This window comes from Apteryx mantelli, chromosome 14 (assembly GCF_036417845.1).
Source record: "Apteryx mantelli isolate bAptMan1 chromosome 14, bAptMan1.hap1, whole genome shotgun sequence".
Classification (NCBI taxonomy): Eukaryota; Metazoa; Chordata; class Aves; order Apterygiformes; family Apterygidae; genus Apteryx; species Apteryx mantelli.
The window spans coordinates 22,048,007-22,065,042 of record NC_089991.1 but is presented as its reverse complement, the minus strand read 5'-3'; the positions used below and the strand labels follow the sequence as shown (position 1 = coordinate 22,065,042).

Genomic DNA, 17,036 nt, shown 5'->3' with positions numbered 1-17,036 from the left:
GTGAAGAAACATGACAATTTTTTAAATTTAGTGGGTTTTTTTGTTTTTTTTTTTTTAAGAACAACTTTACATAAGGACAGCAGTAAACTGGCTGCAGTATCACAGCCAAGCAACACTAGACGTGCACACTTTCATCAAAATACTTTGACGGAGGCCACCCTTAACTCTTGAACTGCAGGTCAAATAAAGTAGCACAGACCTGCAGGCAATCAGACTTTCTCCCAGATGCCTTTTCCTTAAAGTCTCTCACTTCCCTGTAAAACAAAACAACCCCCCCCCCCCCAAATTCCCATTCTACTTTCTGATGGGACAATTTAGTGACTCAGTGGATGCTAACAGAACTGATCTTAGAAGTGGAAAGTGCACAGGCCACTTCTGGGTGTGCACGTGTGAAAAGGTTTCAATTTAAGTCTCTTGACCACAATGAGTGCTCAGTAACCAGCATGGCAACAGTAAGCTCTTTAGTCATTTCCTTATGCTTGCCCATCTCTTCCCAAAGCCAGGTCTGAATCACCAGCTGCCTACACAGCTTTCCAGGTCCCCATATACTAATCAAGATAAGAGCGTCCTAGGATTTTGTCAGTACCATTCCAAGTATAGCATGTATCTTATGGAATTGATGACTAGTTATCTGGTCACCCTCTTAACCAGACTAAATCTATGCCCTAAACTGCAAGCTGCAGCAGCAAGGTTTGGGTGCTGCAATAGACTTACATCTCTCTATACAGGGGGAAGGATCCAACAGCGAGACTGCTGCTCTCCCTAGATTTAAGCACCAAAATGGACTGATGAAAATACTCTAAAATTATATTCCTGCAAAGCAGCAGTTGTTTCATATGCCCTCTGGTGGCCATCTCCAAAAGCTCACTATATGTTGCACAGACACGTATCCTGTATTATGCACTGCCCAGAAGGCAAACTATAGCTTGCAGAAAAGGCCAAACCTAAACACAGATGCACCAAACAAGCTGTGGTCCACAGACTGTCAAATCACTGGGGCCAGTTCTGCCTCCTGTTGCGCACAGGCTCCAAGCACTCAGCTGCAGACCAACCTCTCTTCTAGTGTGCACTACTAGCCAGATTCCTTTATTCTTTAGACAGCGAGTCAGAAATCCCACAATGCAAAACTTTCCTGAAGCTCTAATAGCAATGGCAGTTCGATGACAGCAAATTATCTGGGTTCACCTGCTTCCTGACTTGGGCTGGGTGGGTGGGTTTGAAAAACCCCAAAACCTAATCAGCACATATCCACCACTCCACACAGAAAGGGCTGTATGGAGATTTCTTTCTGAACTCGCACGCAACCCCCTGCCTGCCTGGTAGCATAAAGCATTTGGATATATGCACATTTTCCAGCCTGGTAGAGATTGCAGCTCTATTCATATTTCCACCTAGATGTGAGCTTAGAAACCTCCTATGAACGTTAGCTTCCCCAACCTCATCCTCAGCCCGTAAAACAGCAAAAGGATATTCCATTTCAATGCGAACGTCATCCAGACGGCTCCTGAGGTCTTCAGAGTCTTCCTCACCATGTTCTTCAAATATACTCAGCTGCACTTTCAGCTCTTCATTCTCCAGCACACGCAGCTCCTGCCAATGACATAAGCATACTCAGAAGCATCCAGTGAAAACTGATGGTCTTACAATAGTAAAAAAGCATCCCCCGAGTCATGTGCTAATACCTCTGAAGTGCATATTTAGAAGATGGCAGTGGTTCAGAGGTTAAAGTGAAGCTCAAAATAACATGGTCTGGACCAGGTTTATTGATAATATTCCCAAAGGTTTGAAAAAGATCCCAGGAAAAGCGCATAATCACACAGCTGAGGCCAGCAGATACCCAAAGGAATGGACTCCCAAGGGAGAACAAACTGCCTATTCGCAGGAAGATATCATTATCACGGGTTTACAAGAAAAAGCACTACCACTATTAAACAAACAAACAAAAATCTATGCTCAGAGCCAAATGTCCCTTCAAGGGCAGGCAGCTAGAAAGCCACTGAAAGGGCTGCAATACAGCATGTTTCATTACATCAGCTTTGCTTTGTGTCTGCTAGAAACATAGCATTTCTGAGTGTTTTTAATGGGGCCATCATATTCAAGGGGAGAAACAGGAAAGATGGTTGCTCCTTACCTTAAGAATATGTTGCAATCCAGAACGCATCAGTTCACTACGAATGTGAACTCTGAAGTCAAGCTCATCGGCAGGGCTGATCATAGCATTGATCAGCTGCATACAGGCCACCTAAAGAAAAAAAAAGTGTGTGAGAAAACTTCTGAGCAAGGACTGGAACTCAGTGCTTCAGAACTTCAAAGGAGCCAGAAGACCACGCAAAAAGCTGCAGTAGAAAAAAAAAAGTCAAGCCAAAAAGGTATTTCATCCATCCCAAACTCATCTTGCTACAAGCTCTCCAGCTGCTGTGTTAGATTCAAAGCGCAGCACCCACCAAATCTTAGGGAATTAGGTACCTTCAGTGCCACCGAGGTGCCACTCTTTAGGCCATCCAGCAGAGGTTTGAATCGTTCCACCTCATCCATTTCTGCTCTCTCAGTCAGTGCCTCCAGAACTCGCTCATACCTGTGATAAGAGAGAATCAGCAGCTACCTCACAGGCCAGGACAGGAGCGTGCATGTGCACAGCAATTGTAAAATGAAGAGAAGAGGGAGAGTCAGAAGGAAGACTCCACAAAGATGCAAGTAACAGTCAAAAGCTCAAGAGCAGCAAAAGGCAGGATATCTACTACCACGTACATGCCTTCAGGCTGAGGCAGGATACAGAGGGCAGACAGAAGCTTCACAGCATCTATCATCATGGAAGGGACTTTTGGGTCAACAGCTCTCACAAGCAGTAGGATCCCCTCCTCCGTATCCAGCATTGTTTTGATTCCAAACTAAGGAGAAAAGAAAATTGGAATTAATGTCAGAGACTGAACCAGCCCTATAGAGGAGTGAAGTGGGAATGCTTCATGATTCAGAATGCTATGATGAATGAAAATAAAACACTTGCTCCAAAAGTTTGTCCAAACGTGTTATCCTTGTTTCTGACAGGTGACAGAGGAATGAAAAGAAAGGGAGTGATACACCTCAAAGCACACACTGCCAGCAAGAGAAAAGCTGTCAGTGGAACTTTAGATTCCAGGAGCTGCAGAAGGAATATGTGGACTTGGGAGGAAACAAAGACTCTTAGTTTACTCGAGGAGAGTGGGGAAGAACATGTACAGGGAGAAGGAAGTACCCTAGCACAATCATAAGGGAAAACAGGTGTCCACTGCACAGGAGTAAGACAAAAAGATGCAGAGGAAGACAAGGGACAAGGAAGAAGAAATACTGGTGTGTGTCAAGCCCTCACAGACAGACAGAGGGATATAATCAGAGATGAGCAGAACAAGCCAGGAAAGAGGGCGCAGCAGTTGGAGTTCCACAGGCCTGAACAAATAGATGCAAAGTATTTTGGACATCCCAGGTTAAGTATAGGATTGAGACAATGGTACCAGAAAACACAGTAGGGGGAAAAAAACAAAACAAGCAATGTGATGACAGCAACAATTTACTAAAGAGGGAGAAACTTCCACTACCATTTTCAGTGTCCGTTTTAGGGAATGTAGGCAATGGCCCTGAGATAACAGGACAGGACAGAAGGAGGAAGCTGTGGCTGTGCGCAGTTACCTTTGGACACTGGGCAGGGCACTCACCTTGTTATTCATAAAGGCCTTCAGACATCGGATGATCTCATGTCTGCTCCGTGTGTCATATGAACTGCGAGGAAGAGAAAACAGCCAGCTGACAAACACAGACTTATGGAACAAGACACATCCCCCTGCTCTCCGCCAGAGCTCTCAGATATGGCTAGCATGAGGCCTTTACCACCCACTATTACACTGGGAGTCCACCTTAATTGGACCTTATCTTCAAAAGGCAGTAGAAAAGGCTGTTTATGCAGGAAACCACCAGACTGAGTGCTGATATATCCAATATTCACAGTGCCATCTATTGCCTCCCCCTACTCTCAAGAATCCCTCAGCTCAATCCCAAACACCACTCTCACACATATACGTGTCTCCATCTCCATCCCAGAACAGATATTTCTTAAGTCCCCAAACAAACCACTGCCTCATTTTCACATGACCAACCTTCCCTCATGCTCTTCCCTTTTCCCTCCCTCTCTGGCCTTTCCACACTGAAATGATATTTCTTCCCCTCCTCAATAACCAAGCTGCATGCAATATAAATGCACAATAATAACCCTGCATATCAAAAAACGCATGTGTTCAGTGAAGAGACTTCCTCGATTTAACCACAGTGCTGTGGTGTGTGCCCCTGACGTAGTCCTCATCAATTTTCCTTAGACAAGGGGACAAGGATGGTCATCTTGACAAAGAGAGATCACATGGAGTGGATATGGGTTATGATCAGACTGTGGAAAAGCACAGGTCTGAACTCAATTCTCCAGGCACTATATTTCTTGGCCTGATCCCAAGAGTAACCAGTTCTGAGGAGTCATGTGATAAACTATAAGTACGGTATGTTGGTCAGTTATTGCAGTATTTTCTGTATGATTATACTCATTAAATTCAAACTCAGCAATACACAGACAGGAAGATGAAAAATACTTGAAATAATTCTGTATTTGTCAAGAGGTGGCCAAGGAACAATGCCAATTGCACTGCATTTGATTTCACCTCTGACCGAAATCACAAAAACAACATTAATCAGCATGAAAGAAGGCCCACATGCATACACAGAAGAACTGTGGGAGCATACAGGAGAACATGCTCTCCTGAGAGATGCAATAACTGATTCAGAGAAGCTGAGGGGCGAAGAACATGGGTACCTGCTTGGAGGTCTGGAGTAGCTTGGTCAGCCTCAGCTTTAAGATAGAATCGAGTTCAGACCTGTACTTTTCCATGGTCTGATCATAACCCATAACCCACCTACGAATTTGTTTCCTACAGTTCCCCCTCTCCCCCCTCCATATCTAAAATAAGCCACACTTTGGTCTAAGGTGCCTACCTGATCACCATACAACATGGGATAAACCCTACAGAGAAAGAAGAGCATATGCTCCATCTTTAACAGAGGTGTAGAGCAAGTGTTGGGGGGAACAAACAGGCACTACAGTCCTTGCACTTGCTCTGTAAGAGACGGACTCAGAGCCTCACATTTGTGGGGCTGTGCCAGGAGAGCCAGGAAGAGCCCAGAGCATCAACTAGCCTTGTGACTTTCTGGAAATTTTTACACTCGGAAATAATTCCCATGCAATCAGCTCCTCACCCTGGTGCTTCCTCTTTTTCCTCATGGAGCCCTTTCAAAATATCCAGCAGGCAGGTGAGGCCTTCAGCACCAAAGTTCTGCACCCAGCTGTGAAGAACATAAAAATTAATAGTCACACATAACCCCCCCCCCCCCCCAAAAAAAGAAAACAAATAAAAGTACGAGCAGTCTGGCACTACCCACACCCTTTCTCACTCAGTCACAGTACAGCTCTCAATCTGAAAGCACCCAGCCTTTCCATTTGTAACTCCAGTTTTGTCTAGGGTTCCACCCAACCTGCCTTCCCAACTTTACCTGACCGGGTTGTTGTTCAATGACACTCGCAAAGACTCCAGACAGTTGAGCAGCTGTGCATCCCTGAGATTTAATTTCAGTTCCTGGATATACATCATGGCTGACTTTGAGCTCTCCTTCTGGTTCATGCCCTGCACAGGGAAGAAAGAAAGCAAGCTCATTAAGTCAGCTAACTGCAGCTGGAGCACCAAGGCACAGGAACAAAGTTTTAAGCAGAAATTTTAATGGGCATTGTATATAAAACAGACAACTTGCACATGTTTCAACCAGTAAATGTTCTGAGGTTTGTAAGGCAGGCAGTGCTCCAAGAGTTTCCTTACAGGAGCTATGTGTGGATTTATACATGGATCTGCTCTCTCTTTTATTTATCCATGGTCTGTCGTTGTTTTACAGGAAGTTCTCTTTTGCCTTCCATGTGGCTATATTGATATCACACCGTTCAACACTTACAGTAAGGATCTACTAGTTTGAAGCTGAAGTACAACTCTGTCAAAAGACCCATTCTCCTCTTCCTACACTTTATGTTTAACCATATGAGGCGCTTAAACTGCATATGGCAAGGATTACATTGTTCTTGTTGCTAGAAAAGGGCTAGCATTTCACTGTATTTTCAAAGAAACTGATCTTATATTCTGCCAAGAAGCTGTGAATTTGGCCAATGTACACCTTCTAGTAGAAAGTCTAAAGTCAAGGGATTTCCCTAAAATCTTTACCTTGAACTAACGTGGCTACAAGTCCTGAAATATCACATATGCCCAAATCATTCAAGCTTTATACGTCCTTTAAGGCTCTTTTCTTTACACAGGTTTCTGTTCATAATAACAAAGGACATGTCAACATTTCTCTGGCAAGAGAAGAAATTAGTACTTGTCCATCTTTATATTCTTGCAATAAGTTTCTAACCAGAAGGTCCTGAACTACTGATGCACTGAGCCCAATTTCACACCCAAGGAAAGGGTGCATGTTCTGGAACAGTCAAAGAGAAAATCGTCTGCCTACCCCAGATAATATCTAGCACAAGTGGCTACTTAATAGGACTCAAAAGCTACAACTAACACCCATAATTCAAGAGTCAAATTTAAAGACAAACTCCCAGACAAACCCTCACTTTTAGGCAATAACTGAAAATCTCCCCTATTCCAAACACTATCACCCAAGTCCCTGGCAGGTAGACCTATTCTCCTTCATGAACATGTAGCAATCGTAGCCTTTGCTTAGAAGGAAGGAAAGCTGGCATATTAGTATATCATTGCTAACGATGCTCATAGCATTTTCTGAAGTCACTTAACAGATCGACAGTCACTATTTTCAACCTGACCTATTGTTAGAAGCTCACAACATCAATATCTGCACTTTCACAGCAAGCGTGCATATGTACACACAGGCATGCATATATATGTGTGTGTGTGTGTATATATATATATATATATATATGAATGACAGTCCAAAGCCATATATCTGGGCTTATAGGTACTGTGAATTATTCATTGCAGGTAGAAATGGGCTTTTCGAAAGCCAGAAAACTCTGATGCTATTGGCTCAGCGTGGAGATCAAGAAAGTTTCCTCATGGGCTTCTTAAGCAGAAGTCCAAGGACAGGATTCCATTTCGTCTGTGCGTGAAGTGCGTGAACTTACTTGGTCACTTCAGGCAATGACAATTAATTCCACAGCTGAAACACAAACTCTTCTCTGCCAACTCCTGACAAACTTTACTGTACTGCACCCTCTCAAGAGGGCCAGGTGCCCAATGATTTAATGCATCATACCCCAATTTTATAATTGTCTTCACACTGGCACATGATAGGAGGCTCTATTCAGGAAAAAAAAACCAGCAATGAAAAAGAACAGAGAGACCTGGTAACATGAGAGTTACCTGGAGAGAGGTGAGGGAATACTGCCAGAACAGGAACTTGCACAGAGGACCCAAGTAAAACTGAAGAACCAGCTCAGCAAGATTCGGCCATCCCCAAGAACAGCAAGAGGCCCTTGTGTGAAAGGGCTCAGAAAGGGCAGGATTCACATAGTGGGAGCCTACAGATAGTGTGCTCACAGTGCTCTTCCCTTCTGAGGTAGTGAGCACTGGGAGAAGATATATGGGAGTTTTGTAAATAGAGTCTGAAGGGATCCAAAAAGGTGACCACGAACCTTTCCACAATCCTGGAATAAGGACATGAACTAGAAGACTGCTCACTTGGGCTTTTCTCATGCTGTAGATACTATTAACTAGAAGCAGCCCCCAGATTCCTCCAGAACGCCTTCGGACCTTGTTATTGATGTAGATGCTGGGGCCAGCTGTAGCTGTTTGTGTTGGGTTTAGAAAAGATGTATTAAATAGCATTGCCAATATGCTGAGATAGCTGAAATGTGCCATATCAAGCAATTTTTTTTTCATACTCCTTTGCTCCACAAAGGAAACAAGGTCTAGAATCAGCTTTGCCATTTAAGCTGCTGTTTCCTCCCTATAGGGTTCTAATTGGAGAGTTAACTGATGACAGTGCATTTGCTCAAGCTTAGCCCAGGACAATCAGCAATGTGACCCAGGGAGAAGGCAGCATGCTACTGACACCCAAAAAACCTACCTGCAGTCATTTTAAAGAGTTGGGAAGTCAGGAGCCAAGTCTTCACAGAAATAATACACAATCAAGAGGCTGTCAGTACTCCTTAAGTCATGGATTTGAGTCTGGTATTTTTAGACAACCCTCTTCCTGCCTACTGCACAATGTGATATAATCATACTTCCAAAATTTACTGTTCTGCTACACGTAATATTTTGCTCCAATAATAATGCAAAGAGCTCTTCCTTTTACAGGAGCACATACCTGCACGTCCTACTTCCTAACCCTCACCTTACCCAGTCTTGGCAGCATCTACCCTGATACCTGCCTAAGTTCAAAGCTCTGACTGGATCAGCTTTGCACTATGGAAAACAGTCACTAATTTCATGTGTGTCACCTCCTGCCACTAATGGAAGTTAGAAACTCTCTCACAGATGGAGGTGGGCAGAAAATAAGACTGCATAAAACCTGGCCACTGACCAGAACCTTTCTTACTGTGGGCCCTGCTTCTCTTCTGTACGGACATTAAAGTGGAGGAGTCAAAACTCATATGCTGGATCTTCAATTTCCCAGTCCCACCTTCAGGAACTAGGGTTCCAGAAGTCAGCTGGCTTGGTTTAAATGCTTATGCCACAAAAAGACAGAGGTGGGAAGAAAAAAGTGCATTTTCTTAATGAACAGAGCATCACATTGAAATTGGGAATCTTGGTACCTTCCAGAAATCTTCTGGAGAAGAAAAATGATGGGATCTCAAGACAGCAAGTCAATACCGAGAACTACAGGAGAGATGAGGTGTGGATGGCATCACCTTATGTTAAAAAGCAAATGCCCACAGGTGATGGGGTGACAGAAGCAGCAAGAGTAGGAGAAAAAGCACTTGCAGGAACCAAGATTAAACCAAGGGCAGCAAACGTCTGCCAGACCCAAGAGTAGAGAAAAAGGGCTTTAGGAGCTGGCACCCATTAAGACAGTGTAGAGGAAGAGAGGTGAGGTAGGAGGGAGTAATGAGTGGAAAACAGATAAAGATAAGTGGAGAGGGGCAAGAAAGCAGGTTTTTCACCCAGTAGCATATAAACATTTAGCTCTTGAATGCAATGTCTCAGTACAGACTACTCAGACTGTCAGGAAAAAAAAAACACCACTGCATCAAGTGAATTTCAGAGAGAATACGCCTACATAGTTCAAGTCTCAAACCTCAGAAGTTACTTGGAAATTTCACCAGAAGTCTTGCTTTAAGATATCTTTCCCTCTCTCCTCCATCTAAAATGATCTCTGGCCAAAGTTTTGAAAGGATCTGGAAGCAGTCAGGGCTCAATTCAGGCTTATAGCATAAGATGTTTAAGATGTTTACATGCAAACTGCAGATGACCTCACCCCAACATAAAACATGAAAATGTGGGCCTGTCAATGTGTGTGTTTTTTTCTTCTTCTTCTTTTTTTTTTTAAATAAGCACTACTTCTTATGTAAAAATTTTTACATTTTCCAAAATTTGAGTTTCAAGAAATAAAACTTGAAGAGCCTAAATTAAGTGAATTTGCTTCCTCTCACCTTTGCCAAGGCGGGTGGTGGTGGGAAATCAAAAGAACAAAATGCAATGTTTCAACTTTTGAAATAGCTGTACTCTTTTTTTAGAAAAGCTGTACTCTCCAATCTCTTCAGTATTTAACAGTAGGGTCATCCCACAAAACTGTTTTATTTTTCAGAACCAGTTCTCCACTAGTTTTTTCTCTTGCAAAGAAACTTTTAACATATCGAGAAATATCAATACAAAATTCATAATGCATCAAAGTTTTCTTATTATTAAGAACTATGTTTTGAAAAAAAGGAGTAATTGCAGGAACTTTTAAAAAGTTGTCTTAAAAGAAAAGATGCCATTACTAGCTACAGAATACTTTGGTTCCCTCTGTTCCAGTAAATCCAGCTATAGTAGTTGGCCAAATGATGAAAACCACATGACAACTGAATCTTTATTACAATTTAATATTGGCTTAATTACTGCATGACCAACCACTTCCCCGAAAACTTCCTCCAAGGACAACTAAATAAATAATTGTGGAGTTACATCCTAGAGACACTAAGATTTTACGCTGTCTATATACATTTCTTTTGACTTATTCAAGGGGACCATGTTTTATGTCTTGTTTTAAGTTAAGAAACTTCTGAAATTTTTATTTAGCGGCTCCTCCTGATGACTCCAACACAGCATTGAGGGAGGGAAATACTCACAGCTTTAGATGTGTGCAGATACTGGGACACCATCTCCCTCTTGATCATAATGTCCTTCTCCCTCAGAGGCTGCTGTTTCTCCTCGTTTAAGTTCATATCCAACTATTGAAGAAAAACATGCAAGTTTTCAAATGCCCTTACTCTTGGAGCAGCATTCAGCAAGCAAAGCATCATTTATCATTTAGAACACAGTCTATTACCGAACTGTGGCAGAAGTCTTTCACTTTTGCCAAGGCAAAACGAGTATGCACGTCAGCAGCAAAGAGAGTCTGCGCTTCCCTTCTAATCTTTCCCAGAAAAGGTGACATTGCGATAGAAGGACAAAAGCCACCTTCACCTACTTCCCCAAAGTGGGTATCGGTGCTCAGAGGAGAGCAAAGATTACCTCCTTTCAGTAGGACACCTGACCTTCCAGAAAGGCAAAGGACAGCCCCCAAGTCCTACGGGATTCTAGATGAATAGGAAGCTCTTAACTTGTGACTGAAGATGCTCTATGTTGAGAGGTTAACTTCAGCAGTTATTAAATTGAGGTCTGCAAAGCTGCTCCTGGCTCAGTTATAAGGTAACCATTAAGAAGCAAAGCTACTGCTATATGGTGCTCACACAAACCCCAGTCCCTCACAAGGCCCAGCAGGCAGTGTCACATCATCTGGGGTCTTTAATGGTAAAATATGACTACCTTTAAGCTTATCTGATATTCATTTTATTTTAGTCTCAGCAAAGAGAAGGCTAAAACTCACTAGGAGAGAAACTAGAGATGCAGCTCTAATCAAAACTTGCTTTCAGCCTCTTGAGGCAAGTTTACTTTTCTCAAGTGCAGACTGAAGGGTCTAGCCTGGAGAACCAGAAAGGAAAAGTGTCCACAACAAGCCACCTGAACAGCTCATTCTGATCTGAGAAACAGCTGCCAAATAATAAGAGCAGACTCTCTTCAAAGAGGAGGTATATGAAAGCAGGACAGGGGAAGCAGGCCAATGGAAGACTTCAGAAATCATTTCCATTCCTGTGCTTGCTAAAGAGAAGTTGCCACAGAAAGCAGGTAATAGTAATACAAGGAGAGAGAAAACATGACATTAGCTTACCAGCATCTGCTCAAAGAGTGCCAGCACATCTTCATCCGGTATTTCCTGGAGTGTCTGTCCTGAAACAGACACATCCACATAGGCAGAAGAATTCCTATGAGCCGCATTGGGCTTTTCCTTTTCCTTCCTTGTCCTCATGCTAGTGAATCGCTCCAACTGGTGTGAAAAACAAAGCAAAAAATCACTCATGGCCTACCTGCTATCCCAAAAGTTACACCAGGCATCCCACCTGCACTCCTACAGTTGATTAACCCAGACATACACAGCAGTGGAGAAAGCTGAACTCGACAGTTCAAGAGTCCTCAGCCTGTACACTAAATACATCAAATGGATATTAGTAAGGAAGCTTTTGAAATTTTAGATTAGTATCTCCTTTGGAAAGGGCCAGCCAGATCCAAACACTTTTATAGTGCTAAACTTCTGATTCATGCTAGTGTTAAGACTGCCAGTTAAGTAGACACTTAGAAGAACATAGAGATAGAAGGGCGCGTTACAGCCTATACCCAAGAAGCAAAACTAGAGAACCCCTGCCCCAAAAAACCCCCTAAATCCCAAATGCCTTTCAGAGGGACTAACCGGCATGCAACAGTTGAGCACCATCTTGGGCAGAATTCCCTTAAGAGTAAAGCACTAGAATAGAACCGTCATGAGCAAATAGACACTGCGTATGACGTGTCATCAGCTGCCGGGGAAACAGCCAGCGCAAAGCGGTTACAATAAACAGAAGCAAACACATGCAGAAAAAAACCACCATCCTTACTTCATCTGCCATGAGCCGCTTCAAAGTCTGTGAGACAAGGGAAGGAGAAAGGGGAAAAACAAATCAGTGACACAAAATGTTTCAGACACAAAAGAGGACAAGTGGGGGGAAGGAAGTATGCAGCGATCATCCAGATTTTCCTTTTCTTTTAGTCTGAACAAAAGTCAGAAATGCTGAGTTTCTACATCCTGTATGCTATATCTGGTGCCAGTTCCTCCGACATAAACATTTCGGAGCACCAGGGCAGTTCACAGCAATTACAGTGATGGATTAAGTACCTCTTCCCTCTCTCCTCAGGGCAGGAAGTTCCGTCCCACACTGAAACTCTGTTTAATGTCATATATTGACAAGCTCCGGAAAAAGCAGACAATCCTACCATTGTGCGCACCCTGCAGCAAGGAGGGTCCTGTTGCTTTCAGTCTGCAAAATGCTGTCTTTCCCTTCCGCAGAAGGTAGAAGTACAGATTGAGCCATCACCCGGTTATGCCCGGGCCCTCCGCCACCAGAGATGCAAAATGCTAAAAGTTAAATTCCCCAGCTTATGGGCCTTTCTGCTCAGCGGGGTTGAATAAAAGAATGTATCATACGACACACTTTGGGAAGCAGCTCCCCAGAAACGCAAATGCCTCCCAAGCCCGACTTTGGGCATTTCCACAAACACGACCGTGCCCAAACTGCAAGACCTGGTGTTCAGGTCCCCTAGTCACTCTGCTTGCAGGATGCATCCTGCCAATTCCCACTACTACTAAAATGTTCAGTTTTTCATAGGAAACGAAATTCCAGCAGAGGGCAGAAAGTGTCCACATTATAGGACCAGCAAGCCACACATCTGCCTCTGGTACAGGACACAGAACAAGTACAACATAAATATCAAAGCGAGCATGCAGAGCAGGAGTCCTGGAGACAGGCTACACAGTCAAACAGCACAGAGAGCATATGAACGGCAGTCCTTTAACTGGCAACCCAACGTATCACATGCCCCACAGGGGACTTAAAATTTCCAAGTTATTTTTAAGATATCAGAAGGTGGTTTTTTTGTTTTTTTGGGTTTTTTTAAAAAGGTTGCATGATAGAATTGAGACAAAAATTCCCTGATGTGGCAATCCGTTTTTATCTCTGGGACCTGAAATACTCCAAAATCCTGTAACTACAGAATTTTTTTTATTAAGGAAACACAAGCCAGAATTTCAGTTCTTTTCTTTTATTAAAATAACCTTGAATACACAAACCAAATGTAAGCAACTTGATGAGGTCTACGGATAGCCTAAAACTAACCAAGAGCCATCCACTGTGCCTTCCTCTCAGGCTGGCTTCCGTGGGCTCCACTTACGGTGTTTTGCACAAATGTCAAACATCAGGAAAACGCAGGAGTTTGGCCGGGGAATACCCCGCTGCACTCTAAGGTGTCACCTGTTATTTTACCATCCTGACTTACCTGCCTCTTGTCCCCCAGCCTTCCCTTCCCCTCTGTAGGCCAATGTATTAGCTTCCACTTCGCATGTTGCTTCCTCCTCGCCGGAGGGAGCGTGCTGGACCTGCGCACGTAGGCTCCCGAGCACGGCTGGCTGGCAGCAGGCACAGCAGCCCAGAGACTGAAACAGGGGCTGAAACCCACTATATACCATGGACCCAGATGCCCAACAACCCAAAATGTGAACTGAGGCCCATATCACAGATCTGGCCACCTGAAGGCCGCACGTGAAAGCGGAAAACAACCCTCAGAAGTCATTTATGAGGAAGTAAAACTCAGTTATTTTCATTCTTAAAAAAAATCTTCAGTTTTCACTGCTGACTCATAGCCAAGCATAGGGATTGAAGGGTCAGGAGGTGGGAATGAGGGGAATTTAACAAAACCAGAATAGATTAACACTTGTGCAGACTTCAGAGGCTGGCGTATGGGATCTGTCTTTTTGGACAGGAGGATACAGAACCGCTCGTACCAGTTACGAACTACCAACTCCATGTAACCTTCCTCTCCCAGGGGAAATACCACTGGCAAGCAGAGCAACTTGAGCACTTAAAAAGAGAGAAAGATAACAGCTCAACTTGGGTTTTGCAGGGGTCTCTGAAAGATAAATAGGGGTTTACTTCTCTATAACCAAGTTCTTCAGCTGACCCCTCTATATTTCTGCCTTTGAGAGGAACTAAGGAGAAACTTGGCCAGTAAAATTCTCATGGCAGGGCCCTTGAAGCACTTCAGTCCTTACAAATCCAAATGTTTAAGGCCAGGCTGTAAAAGTAGGGGTGATATGGCATTTTCCACTACTTTGAGAAATGCAAAGTCCAAATCCTAGGCTCCAAGGAAAAAGAGAAGATAGGGAAGAGTTAACCATGCATGCAAGCTTTCTTCTTTGAAGAGCTTCTACCATTTTCATGGAAAGGAGCCAAGCAAACAGCCAGGCAGTGGAAGGTGTGTGCCACACTCCCAATACGGCGAGCACGACGCAAAGACGCTCAAGTCGGCCTTGCACAGAAACTCCACAGCTTCAAGAGAACATTCTTCACTTGGATTTCATGTCTTGCTTGCAGCAGGCTGGATCCTTGCCAGCTAGGCATGTTTTACCTAAAAACAACTAGAGTACCATGTAGGATGGGTTCTTTAACACACACTAGAACTTATTCCAAAAAAATTTTTCCTTCCCCCACATCACCTAAGTACAATCTTACTCAAAAAGTTGAAACGAGCTAAGACACACTGTTATTGAAAATACAGAAATAGCCCAACAGCATCAAAGGAAGCACAGCGCACGGACTGAACAGGAGGCAAAGCTAGATTCACCCGACTGCTGCTAGACTACAAAGATGAGCTGGGGATTCCATTTGGGATCGTAACAGAGGCAGGCTGTCCATTCCTCAGAATTTAAACAGAATAAGTGTTTATTTCCAGTGGTAACTCCAGACCTCTCAAAGGCCATGACCCTGCTATCCACTAGGGAAAAGACAGGCTTCTCTGCTAGATCAGTTACTGCTCTCGCTCCAATTCCAGAAGAAGAATCTTGTTTTCGAACTATTGCAGCTATTAAAATTGTCACACCTACAGTAGGAATTCAACTGCAGGCCTGGATACGAAGAAATAAAGAAAATTTGCCACCGCTTCCAAGATGGACCGGGTGTCTATTCTCATTCTGAAGCAAAGTGTGTAGTATTTCAAATTATATCTCGTTGCAAATAGGTCCATCTCCAAATAATATGGCCAGGACAATCTTATTTGCTATCGTATTTCTGAAGTGTCGTCTATGCTTATCACCTAGGCATCTGCTCAGTTATTCTTTGAAAGAGATTATAATTCTCAACTAGTTGATGAAGAACTATATAATAAACTCAGTTGTGCTAAGACGGTATATTTGCATAGTGCCCCAGCAGATTGCCAGCTTACACGGTTTTTCTGATAGAGATTTTAAGTTTTCACAGGAAAGTTTTAAATTTTGCAGAAACTCATTAGATTTCCATCAATAAGAAATGCTTGACACAGTAGCTTCAATTCAAATCAAAACATTGCCTTTTCGGAAACAGCTTGAAAGGTTTCATATCAAATTCCATGAAAAAATGGATTTTTTTTTCCCCAAATCACCTGAGATTCCTTTTAAAAATTACAGTTTTGTCTCATATCCTCTGCTGTGGGTCCGGCTTACTAAAGGACTGTATTATACATAAAACAGCACACAGTTTCCCCTCTGATAGTGTTACATGGCTCCTCGCAGAGATGATAACAGAGGAAAGGGGAGTCTGGAGTCAGGAGGGAAAGGTGTGAGAAAGCAGCCACCATGTCAAAACCGTGCTCTAATGTTGCAGTGACCCAACACTGAAAAAGCCAAAACTGGGGAGAGAGAAAAAACAAAAACAACAAAAAAACCACGCACACCACCACCAAAAGCAAAGTACTTTGATTTCAGGAACATCAAACTGTTTGTAAACGAATTTACATTCTGTGAAAATTTTTAACCTCAAAAGGTGGTGTTTTGAAATTTTTTCCTGGACAGAAATTGTCATTTTTTCCCCCCTCTACTCCAGCCAGAAAAGCCCTGAACCATAAAGCTTAATACCACTTCAATGATTTCTGCAACCACTTGCAAGAACATTGGGTAGTCTTCAAATTGTAATTATGGCAACACACACTTGGAATGGATATTAAACTTCAGGAAACAAGAAATGAAGTTTGAACCAAAAAGCTAAATAAGGAAAAGTCCTGGTGATAAAATTAGTAGGCTATTACAAAATTGTCTGGAACAGATCCATGTGGGGACCAGCCTACTCTGATTTTCCATGGGCAAATGAAGATAGTATGTATTAAAATGAATTTGTCCTAACTAATTAGGATGAAAAGTAGATTTTTCCCACATAGGAGAAGCCCAATTGTGGCAGCCTGATGTCTCATCTCTAGGAAGACAGACGAGCAGCTCCCTGTGTCTCATCCTCCCTGAAACACCCTTCCACAAGCTTTTAAAGCCCACTGCATCCCACCATCAGAAGGCAGGAATAAAAAGTTCTGTTTCTACGGACCGTGCCATATGCCTGTTCTCACTACCCACTGTTTGCATTGCTTCCCTGTGCACTCATATGCCTAACATATATTCTTAAGAGAAGGGTTGTATCCCTGGTTTTCATGATCAGCGGTTCAAGGGAAATTATAAAGTTAAGAACAGTAAGTTACAGCTGTGTCATTGGCAAGTCCTCCTCCTGAGTCATCCCTTTTGACTCCAGAGGAGAAGCATGTTAATACTCTGGGAAGAGTAGGAGGGATCTCCTACTGAATGGATTAATGAAGCATGAGGAGTTGCAAATCCTCTGTGAGCCCTTCTCTCCCTCTCATTTTTTTCCCCTCTTCATTCACTATTACCAATCATTACTT

General features: G+C 43.1%; 1 protein-coding gene across 1 annotated transcript in view; it reads right to left on the bottom strand.

Moving 5' to 3' along the window:
• Positions 1-17,036, bottom strand: part of DIAPH1 (diaphanous related formin 1) — a 114,446-nt gene that overhangs the window by 81,722 nt on the left and 15,688 nt on the right. The window contains exons 2-11 of the mRNA XM_067305092.1: positions 12,188-12,214; positions 11,428-11,583; positions 10,346-10,447; positions 5,563-5,693; positions 5,269-5,355; positions 3,690-3,753; positions 2,749-2,888; positions 2,467-2,575; positions 2,132-2,242; positions 1,472-1,590 (exon numbers count right to left, since the gene is read on the bottom strand). Of these exons, the coding sequence (XP_067161193.1) occupies positions 1,472-1,590; positions 2,132-2,242; positions 2,467-2,575; positions 2,749-2,888; positions 3,690-3,753; positions 5,269-5,355; positions 5,563-5,693; positions 10,346-10,447; positions 11,428-11,583; positions 12,188-12,214 (1,046 nt within the window). The remainder of the gene's footprint in view (positions 1-1,471; positions 1,591-2,131; positions 2,243-2,466; positions 2,576-2,748; positions 2,889-3,689; positions 3,754-5,268; positions 5,356-5,562; positions 5,694-10,345; positions 10,448-11,427; positions 11,584-12,187; positions 12,215-17,036) is intronic.